Source organism: Helicoverpa zea, chromosome 2, assembly GCF_022581195.2.
Source record: "Helicoverpa zea isolate HzStark_Cry1AcR chromosome 2, ilHelZeax1.1, whole genome shotgun sequence".
NCBI lineage: Eukaryota > Metazoa > Arthropoda > Insecta > Lepidoptera > Noctuidae > Helicoverpa > Helicoverpa zea.
In genome coordinates, this window is record NC_061453.1 from 6,898,103 (window position 1) to 6,921,475 (window position 23,373).

General features: G+C 38.6%; 4 protein-coding genes across 4 annotated transcripts in view; 2 read left to right on the forward strand and 2 right to left on the reverse strand.

The window, feature by feature from the left end:
* Positions 1-32: 32 nt before the first annotated feature.
* LOC124639632 (integrator complex subunit 8) lies at positions 33-6,057 on the reverse strand. The gene is made up of 10 exons (XM_047177075.1): positions 5,785-6,057; positions 5,195-5,404; positions 4,769-4,866; positions 4,426-4,556; positions 2,557-4,153; positions 2,306-2,468; positions 1,864-2,209; positions 1,369-1,612; positions 725-1,062; positions 33-193 (listed from the first exon to the last, which is right to left on the reverse strand). The coding sequence occupies exons 1-9, from the start codon at positions 5,900-5,902 to the stop codon at positions 823-825; spliced, it is 3,147 nt and encodes a 1,048-aa protein (XP_047033031.1). The 5' UTR covers positions 5,903-6,057; the 3' UTR covers positions 33-193; positions 725-822.
* A 2,312-nt stretch (positions 6,058-8,369) lies between these two features.
* On the forward strand, positions 8,370-11,368 carry LOC124640752 (lipopolysaccharide-induced tumor necrosis factor-alpha factor homolog). The gene is made up of 3 exons (XM_047178669.1): positions 8,370-8,653; positions 9,220-9,418; positions 10,337-11,368. Coding segments are annotated over exons 1-3 (318 nt in total). The 5' UTR covers positions 8,370-8,652; the 3' UTR covers positions 10,455-11,368.
* LOC124640745 (lipopolysaccharide-induced tumor necrosis factor-alpha factor homolog) lies at positions 10,875-14,921 on the reverse strand. The gene is made up of 3 exons (XM_047178659.1): positions 14,688-14,921; positions 13,065-13,368; positions 10,875-11,734 (listed from the first exon to the last, which is right to left on the reverse strand). Exons 1-3 carry the CDS (start codon positions 14,698-14,700, stop codon positions 11,629-11,631), a joined length of 423 nt encoding a protein of 140 aa, XP_047034615.1. The 5' UTR covers positions 14,701-14,921; the 3' UTR covers positions 10,875-11,628.
* A 1,440-nt stretch (positions 14,922-16,361) lies between these two features.
* The window catches only part of LOC124637386, a 41,170-nt gene continuing 34,158 nt past the window's right edge, over positions 16,362-23,373 (forward strand). Inside the window, exon 1 of the mRNA XM_047173814.1 lies at positions 16,362-17,138. Within this exon, the coding sequence (XP_047029770.1) occupies positions 16,674-17,138 (465 nt within the window). The 5' untranslated portion in view covers positions 16,362-16,673. The remainder of the gene's footprint in view (positions 17,139-23,373) is intronic.

Consider the following 23,373-nt stretch of genomic DNA (forward strand, 5'->3'; position numbering starts at 1 on the left):
TCTAAGATGGAAGACATAATAAAACTTCTGAGTTTAGAATAGATTTTTGTATATTACACTTACAATTGTATCACAAGAAACTACAACATCAGAATCATATAGCCGGTTGCGCCAAAATTATGACCATCGCACTGAGTTTCTTACATTTACAAGTTTACCTAATATGTATTTAACATTAACAGTTATAAAAATAGAGCAAGGTTAGTCCTGCTCGGAGGGTAGGTGCCTCGTGGTAAGTGGCGAGTGGGCCGGTGATGCTGGACCCACAGGGAGCGCGTGATCTGCGTTTAAAGTCCGCCGAGGTATCCTCACCCTTCTCAGCCGCTCATGTCCCTGTTGCCCTCTTGTTGCTTTTCAGTGACTGATTCCCGGGGGCCCAGTAAGTGAGTTGGCGAGTCTCCACCTGCCATTTTTACGTGTGCAAACATTGTTATCGGCAGGTGCCATAGTTCCCGTAGTTTCCCCATCCCTAGTCCATTAGCATCCCATCACAATAGCCCAAGTAGTTTTCATCCATAGTTAGCAATAGTTTAGCTCAGAACCGGGGATTGTCCTTGGGTACATTTCTATAGTGTATACAGGGATAATCGTCGGTTTTGTGTCACCATTTCATTAAAGTTGTCTCAAAAGGGCTTCAGCGTGTTGGCTTCGGCCCCACGTTCGCCTCCCAAAAATCCGGGACTCTGTAGTCCCGAGGTCAAAAAGAGACATACATATAAAAATACTACAAATTATCAATTCGAAAATAAATCTTAAAAGTAATCGAATTTTGATGTAGCCGGCCGTCACATTACTTACAGTAAAACATACACTCTTGCTTGGTCACGCGACGTACTGATTTGTAAGGGCTCGTAGGAGTCTAGCGCGGCGAATCGCAGCGGCTTCCCGTTGTATGTCTTCACTGTTGTTCGCGTTGAGCTCGAGTGCGCCGGCCGCGCGGACCGCCCGCGCGCGGCGCCCACCCTCTCCGCGCCGAGCGTGCAATGCTACCCCTACCTCGAGAAGTGTACCGTCCCAGATACAGCCGTAGTAACCGTCCATAGCGTCGGACGCGTTCCCAGTCTGATAACAATATGTTGGCTTTAAAAACTCATACACATAATTATTTGAAAGTTCTGTAGAAGATTGCGGAACAATAAATCTGGGATTAGCTGTATAACAAGTATGCAGCTGTATATTAGGTTACACATAGTAGACAGTTACATTGGATTCCTCTTCTTTGATACTTTTCCTAATAATTTGGGATTGTAATATCTCTCATCTATTTCGTCTCTTTCAGCTATCATACTAAAATTCACTCCCTTCCTTCATGTCATATTTCTGACAATCTACACATCAGTCGAAGATCATAATTCCAGTAAAACTCACCTTTTCCGCAAGACACTTGAATGCAGTAGTATAATCCGGTTCGTCGGGCAGCTGGCATAGCGCCGCCGCCTGTGTTGGCGCATTGAGGGCCTGGCAGCACCGCGCCGCCCGCCTCGCTACGGCCGCCTCGTCGGGGGCTCGCTTGGCGAAGTGCCACGAGCCCGCCGCCGCGCCGCATAAATAGCGACGTAGTGCTGCGCCCCAACGACCCTCTACCATTTCTACGTCGCCGTATAGACGTAGCCTGGAAATAATGAAGAATATTATCTTATTTTTGTATAATGAATAGTGTAGGCTTTCACAATAATCATCGACAATGCTAGGGCAGAAAAAAATATGAAAATAGAAAAAAGTACATAAAGAGCCAAGTCGGATAGTAAATAACGGGAAAATAAATATAAGTCATTTTTGTCTGCGAATAAGAATTCGTTAAATTGAACTTGTCTTTTAATACGGTTAAAATCGAGCTTATATAAAAAAAAAAAAAGAACTTACCACGAAGTATTATAAGGATACAACTTCAAACTCCTTTCGAGCAGATCCGTAAGAGACTCCAGCACAAACTTGGAATTATAATTATTCATATTCGATATGTTATTTGGCCAAAGATTGGTGTATTCAACCACGAGTTCTAATGAGCCATCGTCTACAAGGAGGTTGTGTATCCTTGCGAGAAGGGAGAGCATCACACTGACGGCGAGGGGTTCTCGAAGAGTGGATAAGAAGCCGTTGAAAGCAATGCGGGCTTCGGCCCACGCGGCCGGCGCGTCGCGGGAATGTGTTGGGGCACCGCCTGCAGACCTCTTTACAGGGGCCGGACCGTTGCAATATACTCCTAAAGCTGGAATAGAATGGAAATAGATAAGTATAGTCGTCAAATTACAAGCACACAAACAAAGGATTTTAGCCGACTTTAAAAGAGGATGGTGTAACTTACCATAATCCCAAAGGGGTCTCGGAAACTTCCTAGTAGCCTTGCCACGTTGTAATTCGAAACAGGCTGCACAGAGCGCTGCGGCTACTTCTCCCGGTCCCGTCGTCATACCCATTCCTTCCCACTCACATGCGTTGATCAGACAAATCCAACATGCCTCGATTACCTGTAAACAAGTACAATTATGAAATCATCTATATATATTGCTTTAAATATCATTGTGAGATATACATATATTGCTAGTGGCATCTTACCTGTGGTCTAGGAACAATCCCGTCACCAGCAGTGACAGCCACGATACACGCTTTGCACTTATTTGCTAACGCAGACAAATTGATTCGATGGTGGGGCCATTCACTCAGCACCACATTTATTTGTAGGAAGAGTACTTCCCAGGACAAATGACGGCATAATCGGTATAGATTAGGATCGTTTCCACCACCTAACTGGCTGCGAGCTTCGCCTTCCAGTACCGAGAGTAAAGACAATGCTGCACGGGCACACCCTGCCTCTGCTCTGGCTCGCGCCGCTCCTGACACCACGTAACCAAAGTCCTGCAGGAACCCTCTCGGCAAAGATACCAGAGCATTACATAATTCTCCCGCTGGTTTCCAGGACGGGCTTATCTTCCACAAAGGCGAGGCTGGTGCCATCATAGCTAACTTCACTAAACACATTCGAACGTCGTCTGCCGTAGAAGCCTCAATCAGACGCTTCTTGAGGCGACCCATCTCAAGCTCCGGAACAGACTTGAACTCAAAGTCAGGAGTTTCCCAATCGTCTGTCAGTAGTTCTCGCGGAATGTCCATATTTTCATCATCGATGTTGACAGGATCATTGAGGATCGTGTTCAATTGCTCATCGGAAATCAACTTCTTCCTTATAGTCTCTGCTGATTCGCCAATATGCTTTTTCAAATACTCATCAATCCTATCGATTGGCAATCTACACTGTGACGTAGCTAAATGCAGGTAAAATGTTCTCAAGTTTTCCCAATCTGTTTCTGATAAATCGGACATAAGAACAGGGGCGAGCGCCCAGAACAGAAGATCGAAAAACTTTATTCCGACCGTTTTGAATTTGTTCAAGAAGTCTTGATGAGTAGAAGGTAATCCACCTTCTAAGGCGTATCTTACAGCATTCAGGGCAGAAACTCTATTTAGGAGATCCCTAGCAACCGTGAAGGCTCCACTTGAAGCAGACCCTTGAATATCTAGTTCAGCAACCTGTCTGTGAATCATTGGGATTTCTCTCGTCAAGTTATCGGCTTGCAGCACTGCGATTATTCCCGTGTAATGATTGGCTATCGAATCCTGGAGTTTTTGTAACAATGACGGCTCCTCATTTAACAGTTCAAAGCCTAAGTTTAATGCTCTTATGTATCCTAATATATCATCTTTAGCCATACATGCGTAATAAAACTCTCCCCAAGGCATGGTTCTGTGTGGTCCATAGCCATAGATAGATGTTTCCCTTTCTAAGAGATTTGAATTTTCCCTGCAGCCAAGTATGTGTTTCTTTGCCAAATTATGCTGACCATAGAAGAAATAATTGTAACAGAGATCGAAATGTATTTGCATTGCAAGTTCATGTTGGCTGATGAGAACATCTCCTGCATTCCAGTTATGGTTCATGTCACTAGTGTCTTCTGTCAGATGCACAAAGGTTTCTGTCACTGGGACCCTAATCTTTTTGGATTCTTTGCGACCAGTACTCGATGTTGGTTCATAATAAGCCAATATCTCATCTAGAAACATAATACTTTGCATGCGAGAGGCTTCGCACATTCGTAATATTTTTTCGAAGTTCTGATTTAATGGTGTGTAAGCGCTGTCTAGTTGCATGCCAGGTCTGCAAAGGTAGAATAATCATTTAAAATCTATATTAATATTATAAAGCTGAAGAGTTTGTTTGTTTGAACGCGCTAATCTCCGAAATTACTGGTCTGATTTGAAAAATTCTTTCAGTGTTAGATAGCCCATTTATCGAGGAAGGCTATAGGCTACTTTTTATCCGGGTTCGTGCAGAGGTTCCCACGGTATGCGGGTGAAATCGCTGGCATTAGCTAGGTTTAAATAAGACAAGTGAAGCTACAGATTTTTTCTACTGTTTGTGATACTCACATATGGATGTAGGACATTTTATTTGATTTGGCATAGAGTGCTGCTTTCACAGGGAACCGGATCACCCATCTGTGGTACAAAACCAGTGCAAACTGCACCTGTGGCTGCTGTAACAATTCTGCTGGTATTTCCTGAAATAGACAAAAATAACTTACATTCACATTTAATGCGGGTATATGAGGGAGGAAAGTATATAAAGAGAATTCATAAGGGAAGTACGTGTATGTATGTATAGGGAGATACGTAAGTGAGGTGTGAAGGAGTACATTAGAGTGTTGCACATTGAATAAACTGGGAGTCAACATACAAATACAATTGAAAACTATAAGTTTCAATCATTTACCTGTGGGGGTACAGCAAAGGCAGCATCAGTTGACATGTAGACCAGATCCTGCATCAACTGTTGTTGTATCTGTGGAGGCAGCTTGTTCTCAAAGATGTCTGAAAATTATAAGAAAAAGATATACATAAGAGAGAATAAGCAATAAATGGATTATAATAAATAATGTTTGGTATATTTATTTATATAGACTTATAGATAACTTAGAGGCTACACATATAAACTTGACTGCATGCAAATAGAACTCCATAATCTCTTTCTTTATTTATTTTTTAACATATCTTTGGCTTAGCAGTCCACTTATGAAACAGAGGTCTTAACAGTTGAGTTTAAATAAAATGAGTCAAATTTCCTTTTCATAGCCCAATTTTTTACTTTTACATATAGTTCAAGGTGAATTATTACTCTCAAATTATACAGTAACTTTACCTAAATTCCAGTGAAGAGTTGCAGCAACTTTCAAAGCAAGAATCTTCAGAGCCAGTTGTTTTCTTGTGAACTGTGACGGGGCAGGAGTGGTGGCTGATGGTGGACTGGGTGGTGCATCAACGTCCACCACTCGCTCAGATGTAGGCTTAGAGTTACCATTCTTAGTGTCAACCGACAGAAACTCTTCTATCAACTCACAAGCTGAAGGTTCTGAAAATATGGAAAGACATCTTGATAGAATCAAAAGTAATAAAGTGCAAATGGTAGAAATCATAGAATTGGAGATAGAATATTGATCGATTCTATCCTTACTGGGTAGCCCAAATTGGGTTGAACAGGTTGGTTAGGCAGTCACTGTATGTAGACTGTAAGCCAACCCCAGCATAGTTGGGAAAAAAGCTAGACAAATGATGGTAATTGACAGGTCATTTACCATCATTTGCCTACATCATCATTACTGGGCAGACTTGTGACTAAAAAGCCAAGATCGGCAGTTTTTCTTAAACTGAACTTGATGTAGTACTTGAAGGTTGCGGGCCAATGAGATAAACAGTTGGCTATAGTGTGTTTTCTTATTGTTAGGAACTTACCTGGGTTAGGTTTACTGAGATGCTTCTTCAGTAAGTTAGGGTCAAGAAGAAATTCAAACCACAGTATTGTATCTGGAGAGATAGGCACAGTGCCTGGTCTTAACAGATCTACATCCATAATGATGATCTAAAAGGTTTCTAGAACATTAACTCATTATATCAGCACTTCTAATGTTAGAAGCCCGTTAAGCTAAACCATTTACAGTGATGATTTATGTTATTTGTTTCTATTTATCTTTACGTAAATAAAACGATGGCTCAATGTGATGATTTGATGAATAGGGACACGAAAAAAGTATCGATGCTTTGTGGTATCGAGTACATTCCAGTTCGATACCGATACTTTTGTACTCGATACTTTGCAGTCGATACTTTTACTCAATAAGTACTTTTTCCCAGGTATCGTATCGAATGAAGAATTTAATTTAACAGCGCTTTCTAGCTCACTCGTTGAAATGTTTTAAGACACTCTGTCTTAAAAAAAGAAACGACATTTGATTTCTGGAGCCACCATAAGAAGTTGGCACACACTAAAAAACAGAAGTTCTTCATCACAGCCTGAAATGAAGGATGAATTAAGCTACTACTTATCGGCACAGGTTTCGCCACTTTCAGTAGATCCCTTAAAACAATGGGAAGATATGAAAGTAGTTTTCCCAAAATTATATTAATTGGCACGAGAATGAATATATATCAATCACTGCGACGTCAGTACCTTCAGAACGATTATTTTCTAAAGCAGGAAGTACCATCACAAAAATTCGAAACCGCTTATCTCCAAAAAGGCTCAACAAACTTCTATTTTTAAGTGACTCTACGGAGGAGGAATGGGAACTTTAATCTACTACGCGGGTGAAACCGTGGGACACTGCTAGTTTTTAATATACCTCAACTTAATATTGTTTCCTTTTGCTACATTTTCGATTTGTTTCATTCATTCTATTTTCCATTTTTCTATTATTCTATTAAATTTGTGTAGGTACCAATACCATTTGTTTTTTATGTCCTGCTGAACTGAAGTAAAACTGACATTATTTACTAACTGATATTGACCTAGTAAAGGAGATGGCCAAAAAAAAACCCAGAGTCGACAGGAACTTCATATGTATGATTGGATTCAGTATAATTTGTGGATTTTAAAAAGTATTTCAAAACATCTAAAAACCATGGGGTTCTCTTTTTATAACGTTTTTTCGATCAAGATTTTAGTTCACAAAAAAGTTTACTTTTACTGTTTGATGTTCGTTAGAAGTTGAATGCAGACTCGTGATTGGACCGTTTTACATTGCTAAGTCATTTGTTATATTTGACAATGTCACATGGCGCGATTTTCAAAGACAATTTCTCCAAAAACATTTCATAGCCAGTTGTGAAGGTTGCATGTAACTGCGAAACCTCTCCAAGTAGGTAAGGTCGGTGCTTAATCGTATCTGGAGTGGTTAAATACAAGACCTTTTAATCACCAGGCCAACTCTGAAACTATGGGGTTATTACTAGTGGCTTGTATAATGTTAGTTTACTTTGCTTTTTTATGTCCCTTGATGTTAATAATCTTTAAAATCAACATATATTCAACATAACCTATTTTTGCGATAATATGAAATAGCTCCTATACCCCATGGATTTCAGTCTGGATTTTTTGGCACCATCAAAGGTCTATCATAAAGAACCTATTGGTAACCATTTCATTGCTGTCGATTCTGGGTTTTTTTTCTATGAAAATTTGGCCATCTCCTTTTGATCTAAAAAGTACTCGATACCTTGAAGTATCGATACTTTTATTTCGATACTTTAATGAGTACGATACTTTGTTATCGATTCTACTCATGAGTACGGTATCGATACTTTTGCTTCGATACCGTGTCCCTATTGATGAAGCGGCATCCATCATTGACATTGACAATTCAATAGAAACGTCATTTATGCATGAGAAATGACACTTGCCAGAAGTATTTTTTTTGGGACCAGGTCTTTTAGCATGGGACCACTGAACCATTTCATACGAGTAATTTTAAACGTTTTAAAAATTGAACTGTTTTTTATTCATACATAAAAAAGTATTACTTACATTGAGACAATACTTTTCTGAATATTGTGGAACTGTACGTAGTTCTCCAGGTATTAAGTAGGATCCAACTGAAAAATCAGAATGTTAATAATTTTAAATTGTGCAAAAATTATCTGGATACTATTAGATATACACAAATTTTCTGGCCAGAAAATTTCAGAAAAGGCCATAGACGACTTTTTATCTATGTACGGGAAATATTTCTCATACCTACATTTTTACTATTTCAATTTATTTAGAGAGGAACTGCTACTAATAAAAAATAAGGTGCTAGGTGCTATGTACCGGTAGACAATAAATATGAATTATACCTATACCTGGTATTGAGTCTTAGGTTTTCGTCTAAGAAAACATTCTAATTAGATCCATTAAATTATAGAAAATGCTTATGCTCTAAATGCAAAGGCAATATGCAGCTATTCTGAAAGTTTATACGTATTGCAAAACAACATGAAACAAAATGTGAACCTACTTTTAGTTAAGAGAATATCCTATTCGATTTACACCATCTAAATAGGTATTATCTATTCGATAACCAATATCGCACTTCATTGATAGCATTCCGGTGGCTGGCAACGTATATATCGTAAATAACTAGTTGAACAAAAACTGTGGTCTGCATAAATATATTAACCGAGATATAAATACGTTATGATTAATATTTATCAATTAATCTGAGCTAGATCGTTGCTTGATTAGTTTTTGTGGCAATCAAACATTCCTGTATAGGTACCAAGTGTGTGAAGGATTTATCAGTGACACTTGAACGTTATCACTCACGGCGCATTTTCTAAACAACAAGTAAGAACTTTTACAATACCATTTATATTTTCCTCAATAAACTAAAGTATTTTATTAGGCAAAACGTTATATAAACTGCATGCTTATTTACTTATTAACTTAGGTAGACAAATGATAAGCAATGAATGTGAACCAATAATTATGTATTTTATCTTTAATTACCAATTACTTCATTAAATCTATGTATATACTGAAAGCAAAGAAGCAGTAGTTAATTTTTCGAAAGATAGAGAAACAATGTTTGGTTTAAATTGCATTACGCTCACGGGGAAGACCCTAATGGCCGAATCGATCTATTGATCAATTTGATTTCGCCCGAAATCTTCCGGTTGCTTATTAAATAAATAATATGATGGGACAGAAACCAATTAAGTACTGAGGTAAATTAGTTTCTATCCCTATGGTATGGAAAGATAGAGTGTAAGTTATGATTTGCCGACATTAGTACCGGATGTCACAAATGTGAATCATCCGGACACTCGGTGTTGATGCAAGACCTTATAGTCTTTTGTTTTTAATGGATTAATATAGTAGAATTACATTTTAAAATGTTCTAAACTCCACAGTGGAGACCTCTAACGCGTATCATCCGATATCTCCGGTCAATGAGACTGTGGCGGGTATCGAGATGGAACTATTGCACGTGGGATCGGAGCCGGTCGGCATGCGGTGTCCCTACTGCTACGAAGATGTCATGACAAAAGCCCACTACAGAAACACCAGGCTAACTCACACAATTGCTGTAATACTGGGCATATTCTTCTGGTAAGTTTTTTCTTTAGGACACAATTAGTACATTGGTTATCGAAGGCCTATGCGCAGACAGAAGTACACTGAATCATTGCCATCATAGATTAATCATTATCCTATAATTATCTATTGTTATCATGTTATTATAAACATGTAGTCTGACTTTACACTTGTCCGTTAATCTAATTACTATAGTTCTCGTTATTACTGTTCATCTCACTTATAATTATAATGGTTGCTCTAATTTTTAAACCCTCGTTAGTAAAATCGTAGTTAAGTAGCTACAAACCTCGTTTAGAACTATCTTTCATCATGCATGAGACTGTAGCTTATAGAGCGTCCAAAAAAATCATACATAATTTTCAGGATAATTCGAAGTTTCCCGAGTAGTGATATTGTAGGAGTGCCTCAGGGTAGTGTAATTGGTTCAATGTGTATTTAGCGATCTAAGTATCTAAGCATCTACCTAGAGTGGAACCTAGGGCCCGATTCTCCTAAGTTAATAATGTCAAAATCGAATAGAAATTGAATCGCAATATGATCGCAATAGCAGTTTTAACCATTTCGGGCATTCTACTACTACTATAAGACTAATCGATTCCAACGACATTCGATTGGTTGTCGATTGGTCTGCTATTTTGGTGATTTTGGTCTATACGGTAGTTTGCTCTACAATCATATTGCAATCGTAAATCATTTGCAGACAAAATGATTCATTATTGAATGATAGCAAAGGATAAAAACGTTTATTTCAAAGAAAAAATAGTGGAATGCCACATATGTACGCTTCAATCGTAATTGAGTCGGGATTGGATCTCAGTCGAATGTGAATGGTATGTTGCTTAAGTAAAATAAGGAGAATCGGGCCCCTGGAGCAACATATAAAATCGAGTCGAAGAAAGCGTTTTGAAGTAACTATTTAATTGTTTACAGGTGGTTGTGTTGCTGCCTAATCCCGTACTTCGTCAAGAGGTGGAAGAATGTGGAGCATTATTGCCCAAACTGCCGCAGATACTTGGGAATGTACAGTAGGCGACCTGCTATTTTATAGATCACAAGCGATTTCCCGCTATAATTTGACATAAGGTTTTTAGGCATAGAGTACGAATTACGCATTAGGGTGGTGTAATTATAATAGGTTAGGTACTTTTGTTTGACAATTAGTTGGTTGGGGAAATACGGCAGCAACAAGGAATGAGCAGTTAGGTAAGTTATGATAGGCATGTACAGTTGTTGAATTGAAATTCCATTTTATTATGTCAAACAAAATAGTTTAAGCGCAATTATTATTATTATATGTAGTTGTTGCGTGTTTTTGATAAATCAAGGTATTGCCTCGACTATAATTTGGTGTTCGAAGAGTTAACATAAAGAGTCATATAATGCTGTAAGTACCTATACGTAAGGCTTATATTTGTAAAAACCAACACAGTAGGTGTAAGTAGGTATTTAAAGGAAAATCAAATAAGCATTAGACAACTAACCATAGGTGTATTTATTAAAACATAAGTAGGTAGAAATCGTACAAAAGAAAGACCCTTGAAAAGTATATCACAGAACCGAATATACATTTTTATCATAATTAGCGATACTTTTTTATAATAAATTATATTATTCATAAAAAAATATACTTAATATTAAACTATTATCTAAAACATACAATAAATTATAAATTCGATAAGCATTTGGTCAAATGTGATCAAATACATAATATTCATATTATTCATATTATTTATGACAAAAGAACTTAAAATTATGTCTTAAAAGTTTTAATTAGGAAATTATAAGTTTAGATGCCGATCCATTACTTTGCTATGTGTATTTTTATGTACTTAGGAAATTATGCACGTTGCATTACAATATTCGTTTCTGTACCTACATCGGAAATGCATTTTAACACTAGTGGTGAATTATATTAATATTATTCAAGTATGAAGACGAATGTAATATATTTTTGAATGAAAACGTATTTTTCTTAACTCTGGAATAAGTAATTATATGAAGATTAACATTAATAATATCAGTAAACTATGTTAATATTCGGATGCCAACAACTTGACTTTGCACCTGGCAGAATGAGTCACTTATTTAATGAGAATTGAGATACATCACATGAGATTTTTAAAACAAACTGTTCACAGACTTCATATAGATCTTGATTTGTAGCACAATAAGGTGTTCAAAATATGCGTAGATTTTGGGAATTCATTGAAGAGTTGTTAAAATCAAGATGGCGTATAGGAACCGATGAAAGCCTTGCATTGAGGGCAGTAGTGGTTGGCAGTCTTGCAGGATCTCATGCAGTACGGTACGAAGCAGCCGCAACAGCATCTGAAATCATTTTTAATAATTATTTGTACTGGTCCACAAAATTGCCAGCTTATTGTATCTAGCCAATACCTTATGGTTAACTAACGAAGATGGCCAATCGGTGCTTGAAATATGAAGGACAATCAGCATAAGGAAAACTTAAATTATGCCTAAGCGAGGATACTCGAGCTACCATTTTCGAGAATAATTCTGCTTTTTGGAACGCTGTGCTTGTTATCCAGTTGTGTGCAATTTAACTTGTTTATTACACCAAATGACGAAAATCTGAAAACGGGTGGATTGCGAAACGGCCTAAACTTAAGGAAACCGTGCCAATTTGCATCATGATTATGTATGAATGTAATTTATAACTTGCAGGATAAAGAAATAAAACTGATTGTCAATAAACTGCCAGCACGTACTCATAGTTGCATGTGATTCGCATTAAGCAATGCTGCTTAAAGGTCGTGAATGCATGGCAGCACGTAAAACATATCATGCTACTTGATCGTCTGAGGTCCGCTTTAGAATAATAAATATTACCTTTGCTACCAGGCTTGGGAAGCCTGTTTGTCAACAAAGATCATATGGGTTCTTAACAAAAGTGTTGTTTTTATTTATGCAATTTCTTTTAATAGGAGCAACTAGACTATGAAAAAAAACAGCTTAGGTATCTGATAGAGGTGAAAAATAGGAGGGTATTTCCAGGATATATTTTGTTAATAACTTTTTGACCATTAATGTTTCATACTAATCTAATTAAAGCACTCATAATCTTAGATGGTTTTCCTCATTGCTAAAAATGTTGACATTGCTTATGTTGTGTTTCCGTTAAGTTTATCAGAGCGCTGCGTCAGCGTCGGATTGTCCGAACTTGGTAAACAGGATTGTGGACTATTGCCCATGTTATCAGTGTCCGTTATGGTGCATTAAACATACTCACTTGTGAGATGAGTTGGTGCGAGTTAAGGAGATGTAAATAGGTTTCTAGCTTTTAATATCTTGTTCAATTACACAGTCGTACGTTATACCTACCTAGTTATTATTAAGTGAACAATGCTACACTACAGCACTTGCGTTTCTATCAAATTAAAAACTATTAGTCACACAAGTACGGAAACTAGTTGCGAAACGTACTATTAACTAGTTTTAACATTCGATATTACACAAAAACTATTGCTTTGACGTATTACCCAAAACAATGCCAGCAGGAAAATCATATGGAACTAGAAATAGTCAGTTGTTTATCAGTTGACCTCAAACTTACGAATTAAATTGACGGATTGGCCATTTGAATACATTGGTTGTTATTCCTAAGTCGATCTGTTATCTTTAAATTGTGTCAGCTTACCCAGCTAAAACGCATAGCGCTGCCGATATGATGTGTGTGCGGTTGTTTGGAACATATTCGACTGTGGTCACGATGGATTTGTTGCAAGTTGGGCAGTTGGTGCCTGAAGGTCCAGGGCCCATCTTTCCAGGGCGCGCTCCGGGTAGTGGTGGCGGTGACGTTATGACTGTGGTGCGTGGCCCAGGGGCTGGAGGGACCACTAAACCAGGCGGCGGTGGAGGGTTGTCACCGAAGTACGATGGTGGGGGCGCAGGGTTAGGCCTCGTTTGTTCATAAGGTGGCGGGAGACCCATCTTGTTTTCCACTGAAACATACGTAAGAAATAGTAAAGCTCTGTTGTCATACTTTATTTTGCAAAATGAATCTCGCGATATTCGCGGCAAGCCCAGGAGACACTGCATCATCAACAAAAATGGACAATGAGGTAACAATTTTTGCGTCCAGTTGTAGTGAGAATTCAGGTTTCATTAATTAAATTAAACAGGTACTAATTATCAACAATCTTATTACTGCATCTAATTTAGTGACGCAGGTTTATTTGTTTTGTAACATAATGGGTGTTTTATTTAAAGACCAGGTAACATTTAGTCGCCTTATCCACTTATTGTATGAATCATAGAGTTAATTATAGAATTCATGAATGTGAGACGGTTCAAAATCTTAATCCATTTTAAGGTCGTGATTTTATTTATACTATCGCCGGCATTGTTGCGTGACGAACATGACCACTTCGACATCATTTACGCAAACCACAGGCATAGTGAACCATCGTGAAATAGGTCATTAGGTATCAGGTTTAAAGTGATTAATAGGAGGAAGAGTTCGCAACCATTGTTGGTGCCTTGGTGGCCAAATGTTTATACAATCTGTTCGAAATATTTTAGTGAAGAGTATTTGTACTTCATTGGCCTTGTTTTGAGAGGTCAGTGGAGGAAGCAAAAACTACATACAATGAATAAATTTATGCGTGGTTTACATGTAACACGAGGTCAAATGTGATGATGAGCTTTAGTTATATTGTTCGTGCGGCATTCGGCATAAAGACATTGTCCATAATTCTGTTATTTGTACTGCTGTTGACGGTTATGATGAAATTACAACTCGCGATATTCAGGGCGTGACTACAGCTAGGTACAAGGCTTTACAAACGGAAAGTGATAACACCGACTACCTCGAATTATAAGTAATAACGTGCTATTTAATTGAGCTCAGTATCCATGTCCATCTTTGCCAGCGCACGAAACAATAGTGATGTACTAGTTGTTTTTTTATATTTTTTTGTTAATACGGGTTTAGTAAAATGGAAAATAATAGGTTATTAATTAAAAGGTCTGAAATTAGTTAAGTAGCATAGGTAGGTATAATGAATGTTTACAATAAGATCATTATCTGAAGCTAACAAAAAATTGTTTACATTGTCAGACGTAGGATGAGAGATTTATAAGTTTTTTTTTTCATGTAAGTTTTAAAATAATATAATATTGAAAACTATAGGTACAGTGATTTCTGGAAGTGGTAAACAGTTATGTTGTATATCTGATGTGGTTCGTTATTCATTTAAATATAAACTGTGGTCGGGTTTTTGTAGTAGTTGCTGTATATTTCGAAAACCAGTTTACTTACTTGTGGCGTCCATAGTGTGATGAAATTTAACCTTCGGCTGATTTCTTAATCCCTTATTTGAACGTAATCGTGGCACAACACTTGTAAACCGTAACTGCCTCTAAATAGAGATCAATGCTCGTGACGTTTTCATTAATTTTTATCTAACACCGCAATGAGAAAATAATAATGAGGGAATATCGTCTACGTTGTGATCTTGCGCGGTTTACGCTGTGAGTGAATGCACTCGAAGAGTGCGCGGGCGCATTACGTCACGACTGCGGGACAGAGAGCTCGCACGATCTCTGACTAACGAGAGAGATAGATGATGTGTCGTCACGTAACTTGTTGTTTACGTCGCATAAACTTACACGTTTGCCGCCTAATTACAATAGCAATTAATGCGCAATGCCATTGCATTGTAATAAAGCCTATGTTATCCGTATGTTATACATGACACGCGGGACCGCACTACTTGGCAACGGCACGGGTTTTCTTGGGGCATTGTGTAGCGCCAGCATTGTTGATGTGGAATGGCTCGTAAAACTTATATGGTATGCGCGGGCATTCAACAATTGACATCAACACAGGACCACCCAGGAGATAACATTGACACGTTGTTTTATCTTAACAATCGTCTTTCTTAATGCAGTATTGGAAACAATCGATTGCTAATAAATAAGATGTAGGTATCTATAGATTCTACCTACTTAGTTTGTAACTGTAGTGCGTTGGCATTACACGAAGTTACGGCGACCGTTAGTGCGATGTTTTTTACTCAGGCGCTTGACAACCGTTTCGCTTGATGATTTCTTTCTAAGCGATGATTCGAAGACGTAAACCACAGTAACGTAGACTTACATAATCATTTTTGAAATACAATGAAAGGCTGCCGAAAGTAAGTCATTATTGGAGTATTCAAAGATTGTCTTTTTATACTCGAATCTTCAGTGAATGATTGTAAACGGCTATTAGAATACCTGATGTATCTAGCACTTTTTATGGTTATTTTTTATTTGAGCGAGCCGTATTATGAGCAAACTGTTGACAAATCCGCGCTTCAGACTTTTTCATCCAGATTTCCTCGAGATAAAGTAACCTGGTAATTAAAAGTCACTTTTTGAACAGTTATTTCATCAATTTTAAAGTTAGGTAGGAAATGATCACGACTGTTTGCAAAATTTGTAACCAGAGAAACAATTATTTACTACTAGCTGTTGCCCGCGACTTCGTCTGCGTGAGCAATATAGAATTTCCAATTTCGTTTATTTAATCATTCATTGCTCAACCCCCGTAGGTGATAGCGTGATAATATATAGCCTATGTGTTGAACCGGCCTCCAGGTAATAGACATGCAAAATTTGATTTAAATCCATGCAGTACTTTTTGAGTTTATCCGGGACAAACATACAGACAAACAGACATACAGACAAAAATTCTAAAAACTACATATTTGGGTTCAGTATCGATTATGGATCACCCCCCAAGTATTCTTTTAAAAAAATATTCAATGTACAGTTTTGACTTTCCTATCATTTTATTATATGTATAGATATAGATACAAAACAGAATACCCAAATTAATTGATTTATGAAAATGCGATCGGGAAAATGAAGTTTATCACGTAAAGCTTCTAACGCCATCTCTGGTTTCATAAGTTCAGCTGTTGAGACCGATAGCTAGAAGTCAGCTGTTGGGCGGGCGGAAAACTGTGTATGTCGTGAGAGGGCGGCCTCGGCGGCGGGCGGAACCTAAGGGTGCGCGCGCAACATTACATAACGGTAGCGGAGGCTTTGCGGGCGCGCGCAGCGGCGGGTGCGGGGCGCGGGGCGATCGATGCGCGCCCGGGGGGAGTCAGTCGAGCGGCGAGCGAGCGACATGGCGGCGCGCCCACCCCGCGCGGCGGCCCCGCGGCCCGGGCCGCGCGAGTAGGTCGCCATGCGCGATGCGGTATGAGGCAGCGCCGCGCCCGGCGGGCCGGCCCCCGCTAGCGGCGCCGCCCCCGCCATGCGAGCGCCGCCGCTGCTGCTGCTGCTGCTGATGGCGGCCGCGGGCCTGGCCGTGAGTCCGCTCGCGCGCCTCAACCCCTGGCTGAGCGCGTGCGACCTGGAGGAGGAGGGCGCGGGCAGCGTGCGCGAGTGCGGGGGCGCGGCGTGCGGCGGCGGCGGCGGCGCGCCCGACGCGCTGACGGAGCGCGACGTGCCGCACCTGTGCGCGCTGGGCATCGGTGCACGCGCGCGGCGCCTCGCCGAGCTGCGGCTGCGCGCGTGCTGCGAGCGGTCGCCCGCGTCCGCGCTGGACCGCGGCGCGCGCGCCGACGTGCTCGCCGGCGGGGATCGCTGCGAGCGCGCGCTGCACGACCTCCTCGGTCTCGACGCTATGGTTGCGCGCGTGCACTGCGACTTTGTCGACATCCTCAGACGATACGACTGCGACCAGCCCTACTCCGTGCACACGTGTCACGAGTGCCAGGTGAGTGTCACCACGAGACGACACCGTGGGCTCATCAGCATGGCTGTTCCCATGTGTAAAAACGTTTACAGTGGTCTTCACAACAATGGAATCAATCAAAGTCATCATTAAAACGAAGCTACGCATGGAGACTGAAGTGTTTATGGTCCAAATAGGATACAAGTAGTTTTCCAAGGGACATATGCACAGTGGATTGATGCAGAGTGATGCAGATGTTACCACAATCTTCGCGTGATTCAAATTCAGTCTACATACTCCAAAAGTTGTGATAAATAGCTAATCCATTGCTGGTATAATCGCTTCGCTAGTTAGACTTTTATATATGCGTATATCGATCCATTTGGGCAAGACACGTTTCTTAACCTAAGTATAGTGAGGGCAGAGCTGGAGGTCGCGTGGAGGCTGGTGTCAGTGCGCGTGATGGATCCGCCGCCCGACCATTTGTCAGCGCGTAGTGCGCCTGACAGGCCCCACGCCATTACTGTGTGTCTGCTGATGAAAACTACCAGACTACCTATTCATATAATAGGAACATGTGTTATTGTATTTCAGATGAGTTTGTCGTATATTGACCCAGCCAATATGTGGCGTAATTGTAGAAACTGACGATGACATGATGGTTACAAATAAGGGAACTTTCATAACATACCTACATGCAAACATCATACTTACATAAAGTAGCTGAAACATTGTTGCATCTACTAATATGATCATTCTGTTACATTAGGTACAAATTATTATTACCCTACAGCTTTAATACAGTTCTCTTCATAAATACCTACTTTGGATGTCAAGATCCGTACACTCTCAAATATAATATATTGTGTTAATGCAGGGTTAATGCGGGCGCCAGATACACGCCCCTGTCACTAGTGTAGTGCTTGAGAAAGAGGCTCCAAATAGGTTGGAATTGGTTAATCCCTCTCCGAGATAACGAAGATCGGTGCTCCCGATACTGTCTCACAAGACCGACCAATTAAATTCAGGGAAACGTGAATGATTGCCGTCATAAATGATCCGATTCACCGGTAATGGCCAGCAATTTCAGACAAAAAATGTGCTTCCAAAAGTTTGCTTATTGTGGAATAAAAATTTTTTACGGTATATCACGCGCGTCCCGGTATTGTACATACTTCCGGGAGAAAAGTCACTTGAAGCCTTATGTAGGTCATGGTCTACCTGTGTGACACTCAACATCATAAACATCCAAGCTTTCACATCCTTACTAATGTTATCAATGCGAAAGTAACACTGTCTGCCTATCTTTCCGGCTCTCACCCTAAAATTACTAAACCAATTTAGACCTGAATAATGATAAATGTTGGTAGACTGAAAACTAGTCTATGAAACCCTATGTGAAAGTTTTCCTCTGACAGTCAAGCTGAATAACGTCATCCGATGAATCATAGATAGTAAACACATCATAAACTAACCATTCAGCGGCAATATGACCACGAATATTGATTCTGACCTACCTACTACAAAACTGACAGCCGACCAGTCAATGCGGAATCTAAGAATCAATTAGACGTGAAGAGTATTGCACATTTTGCAATTGCGTACTTTCTTAATGAATAACTATTTTTAAATTAAAATAAAGTTATTAAGAAATACCTGTTTGCAAATATCAATTTTCAGTCGTATGCTTTATCTTTATTTTGTATCCATAAACAAAATAAAAGAGGTACACATACATTAATTGATGCATGTGCACTGTAGCGAAGCTTTTGACACCTCACTTATTTTAAAGTATTTATTTTTGATTTTTTTGCCATTACTATTACTTTCTAACACTTCTTACGTATTGGTTTCCTCGAACGGAATCGGAATTTTTCATTCTTATCAAATAAGTTAAGCTAAGCAATAATAGTCCATGTCAAGATATACCTGTACAGAATATATAGCTACTCAATCCGCATGTTACAAGTATGGCTGATGGCTTGTCCTGCCCGCTAAAATACCGACAGGCTCTTTATACCCTATACTAAAAAGTTTTAAATAGCATTTAGTTCAACTTAATTCGGAACTACACGATTTACAGATATTTTGCATGCTGTTTATGTACATATTCCCGTAGGTATATCTAGGTAGGTATATCTAGGTAGGTATATCTTCATCATTCTAAGATCACTACGAAGAATTTCCTTCTGGTTATAGGCTTTCCTCAAGTCTGACTTAAAAACTGTTATTACTTAGGCTTCGTTAGAATTCTAATAGAAGTTATATTTCCTAAACCTTTAGTACTTATTACTTACGTAGAACTAATAGCAGGAACATTATTTTTCCAAGAAACCGTTGCATTCCATAATAGTCACCCATTCATTCCAAATTTTAATCACAATATCGAAACTGTGAATTCTTGGGGTAATATTTATCCTCACAAAGGCAAAGGTAGCAAGAATGTGAGTACCTCACACTGGTGGTTGAAAAAGTTTAATAATGCAACAATAATGATTAATCCTTACCATTTTTGAAGCTCGTAATGGTCAACTAGTCATAAATAAATAATTACCTCATTTAAATATTAAGTGCAGCTTTATTTTTTAACATTTTTAAACCTGCGGAGTCTGTGGAGTAAATAAAACCGACAGTCGCAGTTTATAAATTTTATAGTAGGATCTCGGTTTAAAAGTTGTACAAAGTGGCTGACAAAAAGTATACAACCTCTCTTTAAGAGAACTTAAATTAAAGCTTGCCGAAACGCTGTGAGACGACGGGAAAATGTTTCAGATGGTTTAAAAAGAACTTATCCTGAAATTAATATTAGGTGGGTTAGTTTTTGAGCATCTGTTTAGTTTTGCAACGAAAGGTTTTATAAAAACAATATTTTATATGCCTCGATCTCATATTGGTTAAAACTGCTTATCCACGTGATGAATACGACAGAGGGTTGAAATAACCATTTGTTCAATTATATACTAGCAAAACCGACTTCCAAAAAACTTTAACCTTTAATCTTCAATATCTGTTTTAAAATGCCAATACTAGCCCACGTGCAGTCTATAGAGCCATTCGGTAAGAGGGCGCGCTGTCCACTGTTATTACTTTATTTTCTTTTATGTTACGTTTATTAAGAGATGCTTGTCAAAGGATTGCCTGAAGGTGGCGTGTCGGTAGCCATTTCCTCTTAACGGCGATGTCACCTGCAGTTGAAACATCTGAAAGCTTTCAACCGTTTGCCACTCCGTTAACCCCACCTATTTTTATTTTATCTGTAACGTAATAAAATTCACGGAAAACTGAGTAGCTACTTGCATTTGTTTCGCTTAACAGATACTAGTTTGAAAAGCGAATGTTGTTTTAGGTAAGAATAATCGAATTCTTTGGTCAAAGGCCTTCTTCTTTTTGAGGGATGTAGAAATGTTTGTAGTTTGTAGATTTGTCAGAATGTCAGTTGTTATCCGCAACTATAATAATAGAGCTGTAAATAGTTAACTTTCGGAATAATGTTATTTTAAAGTGCATGGAAGAGTCTCTATATGGTAAAGGTGAATCACCCATTCACTGACCAAACGCAGCATAAACTTGACTAACGTATCCGCGTGGCTTTTACTGATTATCTCTAATCCAAGGGTCAAATATTCGATTAGACTATTTCTAAGTTTATCTAACACACTGACTAATGTTGGGCTTAGCTGGCTGCTTTTATGCTGCTTTTGTAATTAATGAAACTTGCCTTTCCTGCATGAAAAAGCATCCTCGTCAACAATACGCAGGCCAGTGTGCTACTCTGAAACAGATAAGTTGCGTGGTAACAGTATTTCTTTAATGAATTTGGTGTCAGTCCAGCTTGATGTTATAAACGTATAACTGTGTGTCCCTATACCATTTCACTTACGCTGTCGTACAAAGCTTTCGGCTATTTTCATCTCTGTATACTAAGTAGGGTTTATTCAATTCAGACATTACACCTTGAAATAATTTTCTTATTCTGCCTTTAACCGTAGGTACAAAACAGAGTGGTTGTTTCATTCTGCATAATAGTCGTTAGGATAACATGCCTACGTGCGAGTGTTCCTAGGTACACTAGATCTATCAAACCAAGATATGACGGAGCGATAGATTCGTATTGTTGATTGATAGGTAGTTTGTTTATGTACGCCGCCGATTCATAGCACTCATGTTGATTGCTCTATCCAGAATAGTTTGTATCCTTGGTTTTATTTAAATTGTATGTACCAACCTAGTATTTTTTAAAGATTTTGATGTTTTGGCCAACTTTTAAGATTGATTTTGCGATGTGTAGAATTGAGAGCCTCGTAGCCTCCTAGCTCTATAGAGGCTAGCTAGATTAAGGCCATGGATCAATCAAACGGGTTTCTATATGAAATAATACGTTCAGAAGTTGACCCCTTGTACCCATCAGTTATTGGTACTCGTAGATAGTTGATGAAAGCAGTCCAACTGTCTGAGAAACATCATTTTGTTCTTAGGCAGTAAATGCTTACGATCTGATACCTTGGGTTTGTATGTGCAAGGTTTGTTAACGAAGTATCACAACGTCTGAATAGATATTGATCACTGAAGTGCATTCGACTTAATAAGGCTCAAGATAGGCAGAGCCTAGACTTTGCTGGTTTCAATCCCTTAGTGTATGGTTGAGTTTTACCACTCAATGATCACGCCATGGTTTTGTTCATAAAAGCTTGTTCTTTTTAAATTTAATATTAAATTAGATATTATCGTTATAATGTAAAACTGTCCTAGTGGTGTTAAAATAATAGCACCACAGTTAAAGAGCAACTAAAAACTTTCCACAACAAGATTTTCTCCGATCATAATTCACATTTGTTTGTTCGTCTGGTGTGAGTGCAGGTGTTTTCCGTGAATTAATTTAATATGTCAGTGAGATCCCGGGCCCACCTCAGCACGTAATCACGAACACACCATATCCATTCTTGTTCCATTGTTTTGACACTAATGATTTACCGTGAGTGTGAAGTTTTCTTGTGATATCTATGCTCGTATTTTATACGTGTTATTTTGCGAAGAGTATTTAATTAGTGTGTTGATAATGTGTGTTTTAGTCTTGACGATAGTTTGTTCTTGTTTGCGCGATGAAAGCTGAAATTATTGTTAATTTTATGGCCATTGAACCTTTAGAATTAGATGAAACGTATTGAAGAAAATCCAAGTGGAATATTAAAGTTTTATATATAACATCGTGTTCAAAAGAACGAATTTTGAAATTCATATGGGACAGTCCTTTTAAAATGTTTCAACACAATTTAAGTTATTCATTTAATACTTTTCACTGATCATCACGATATTATTTTAATTAAAACATCGTTTATCGTACATTATCAATGCGTTCCCATCGGCATACAGCCAGTGACAGCGACATTAACTAAAAACCACATTAGTGCATTGCGGTGAATGCAATTACTGCAGTAGGTACCTAACAAGTCATATCTGTTGCTTAGTCACCAACTAGGTTTATTGTTATTAATATTTAACTTGTGAATTATATTGGAATTCGTATCTAATATAAATAATTGTTCTCTCTGATTTATTAATCGTGACAGTGTAAAGTTATCACTGTGAAATTGTAAGTTTTCAAAAATAAATAGCTTAGTTGATTTTATTTTATTTTTCCGGAAATTCCTGTGTAACTGTCTGGGATCACATAGTTAATCGTTGATAAATTGAATTATTTTCAAAGCAGAAAATGGATATATATCATAATCACTATACTGATAATATTTTTCACTGGTTCATTGGTCTAGGGGTGATCAAGTAAATGGGCATAAAATCTTGACTTTGTTAGCCTGCATAGAATTCGGTATTCACTGTTTTTTTATGTGAAAATTCCCAGTAAATGTTCGTAGATTTAGGTTCTGTTCATAATATTATTAAATGTAACCTAAATCTATCAACTTACACATCTTTCAGCTTTCCGTAACTCTTCAAATTCATAACCATAGCACCAAACTATATAGCCAGCCAGTATTCTACCCCTCCTATAATATTAATAACAAAATAAGCAAGGAGGTTCACACAAACAGTCTCGCAATCATTTAATTATTGTAATAGGAGAGGTAGCTGTCATGCGACATCCGCGCGTGTGTCCGGAACCGGCAGTAGTTAAGTTCTGTACGGTGGGCGGATACCTTTTGTCGACCGTCTTCAGTTTCATGGTGCTCGATACAGTTTTATATTTTTTTCGTAGCTCAAATTTATAATAGGTATTAGGTAGGTTTAGTTCTAGTTAGAAGATGATAAAAGTCGTTTTATT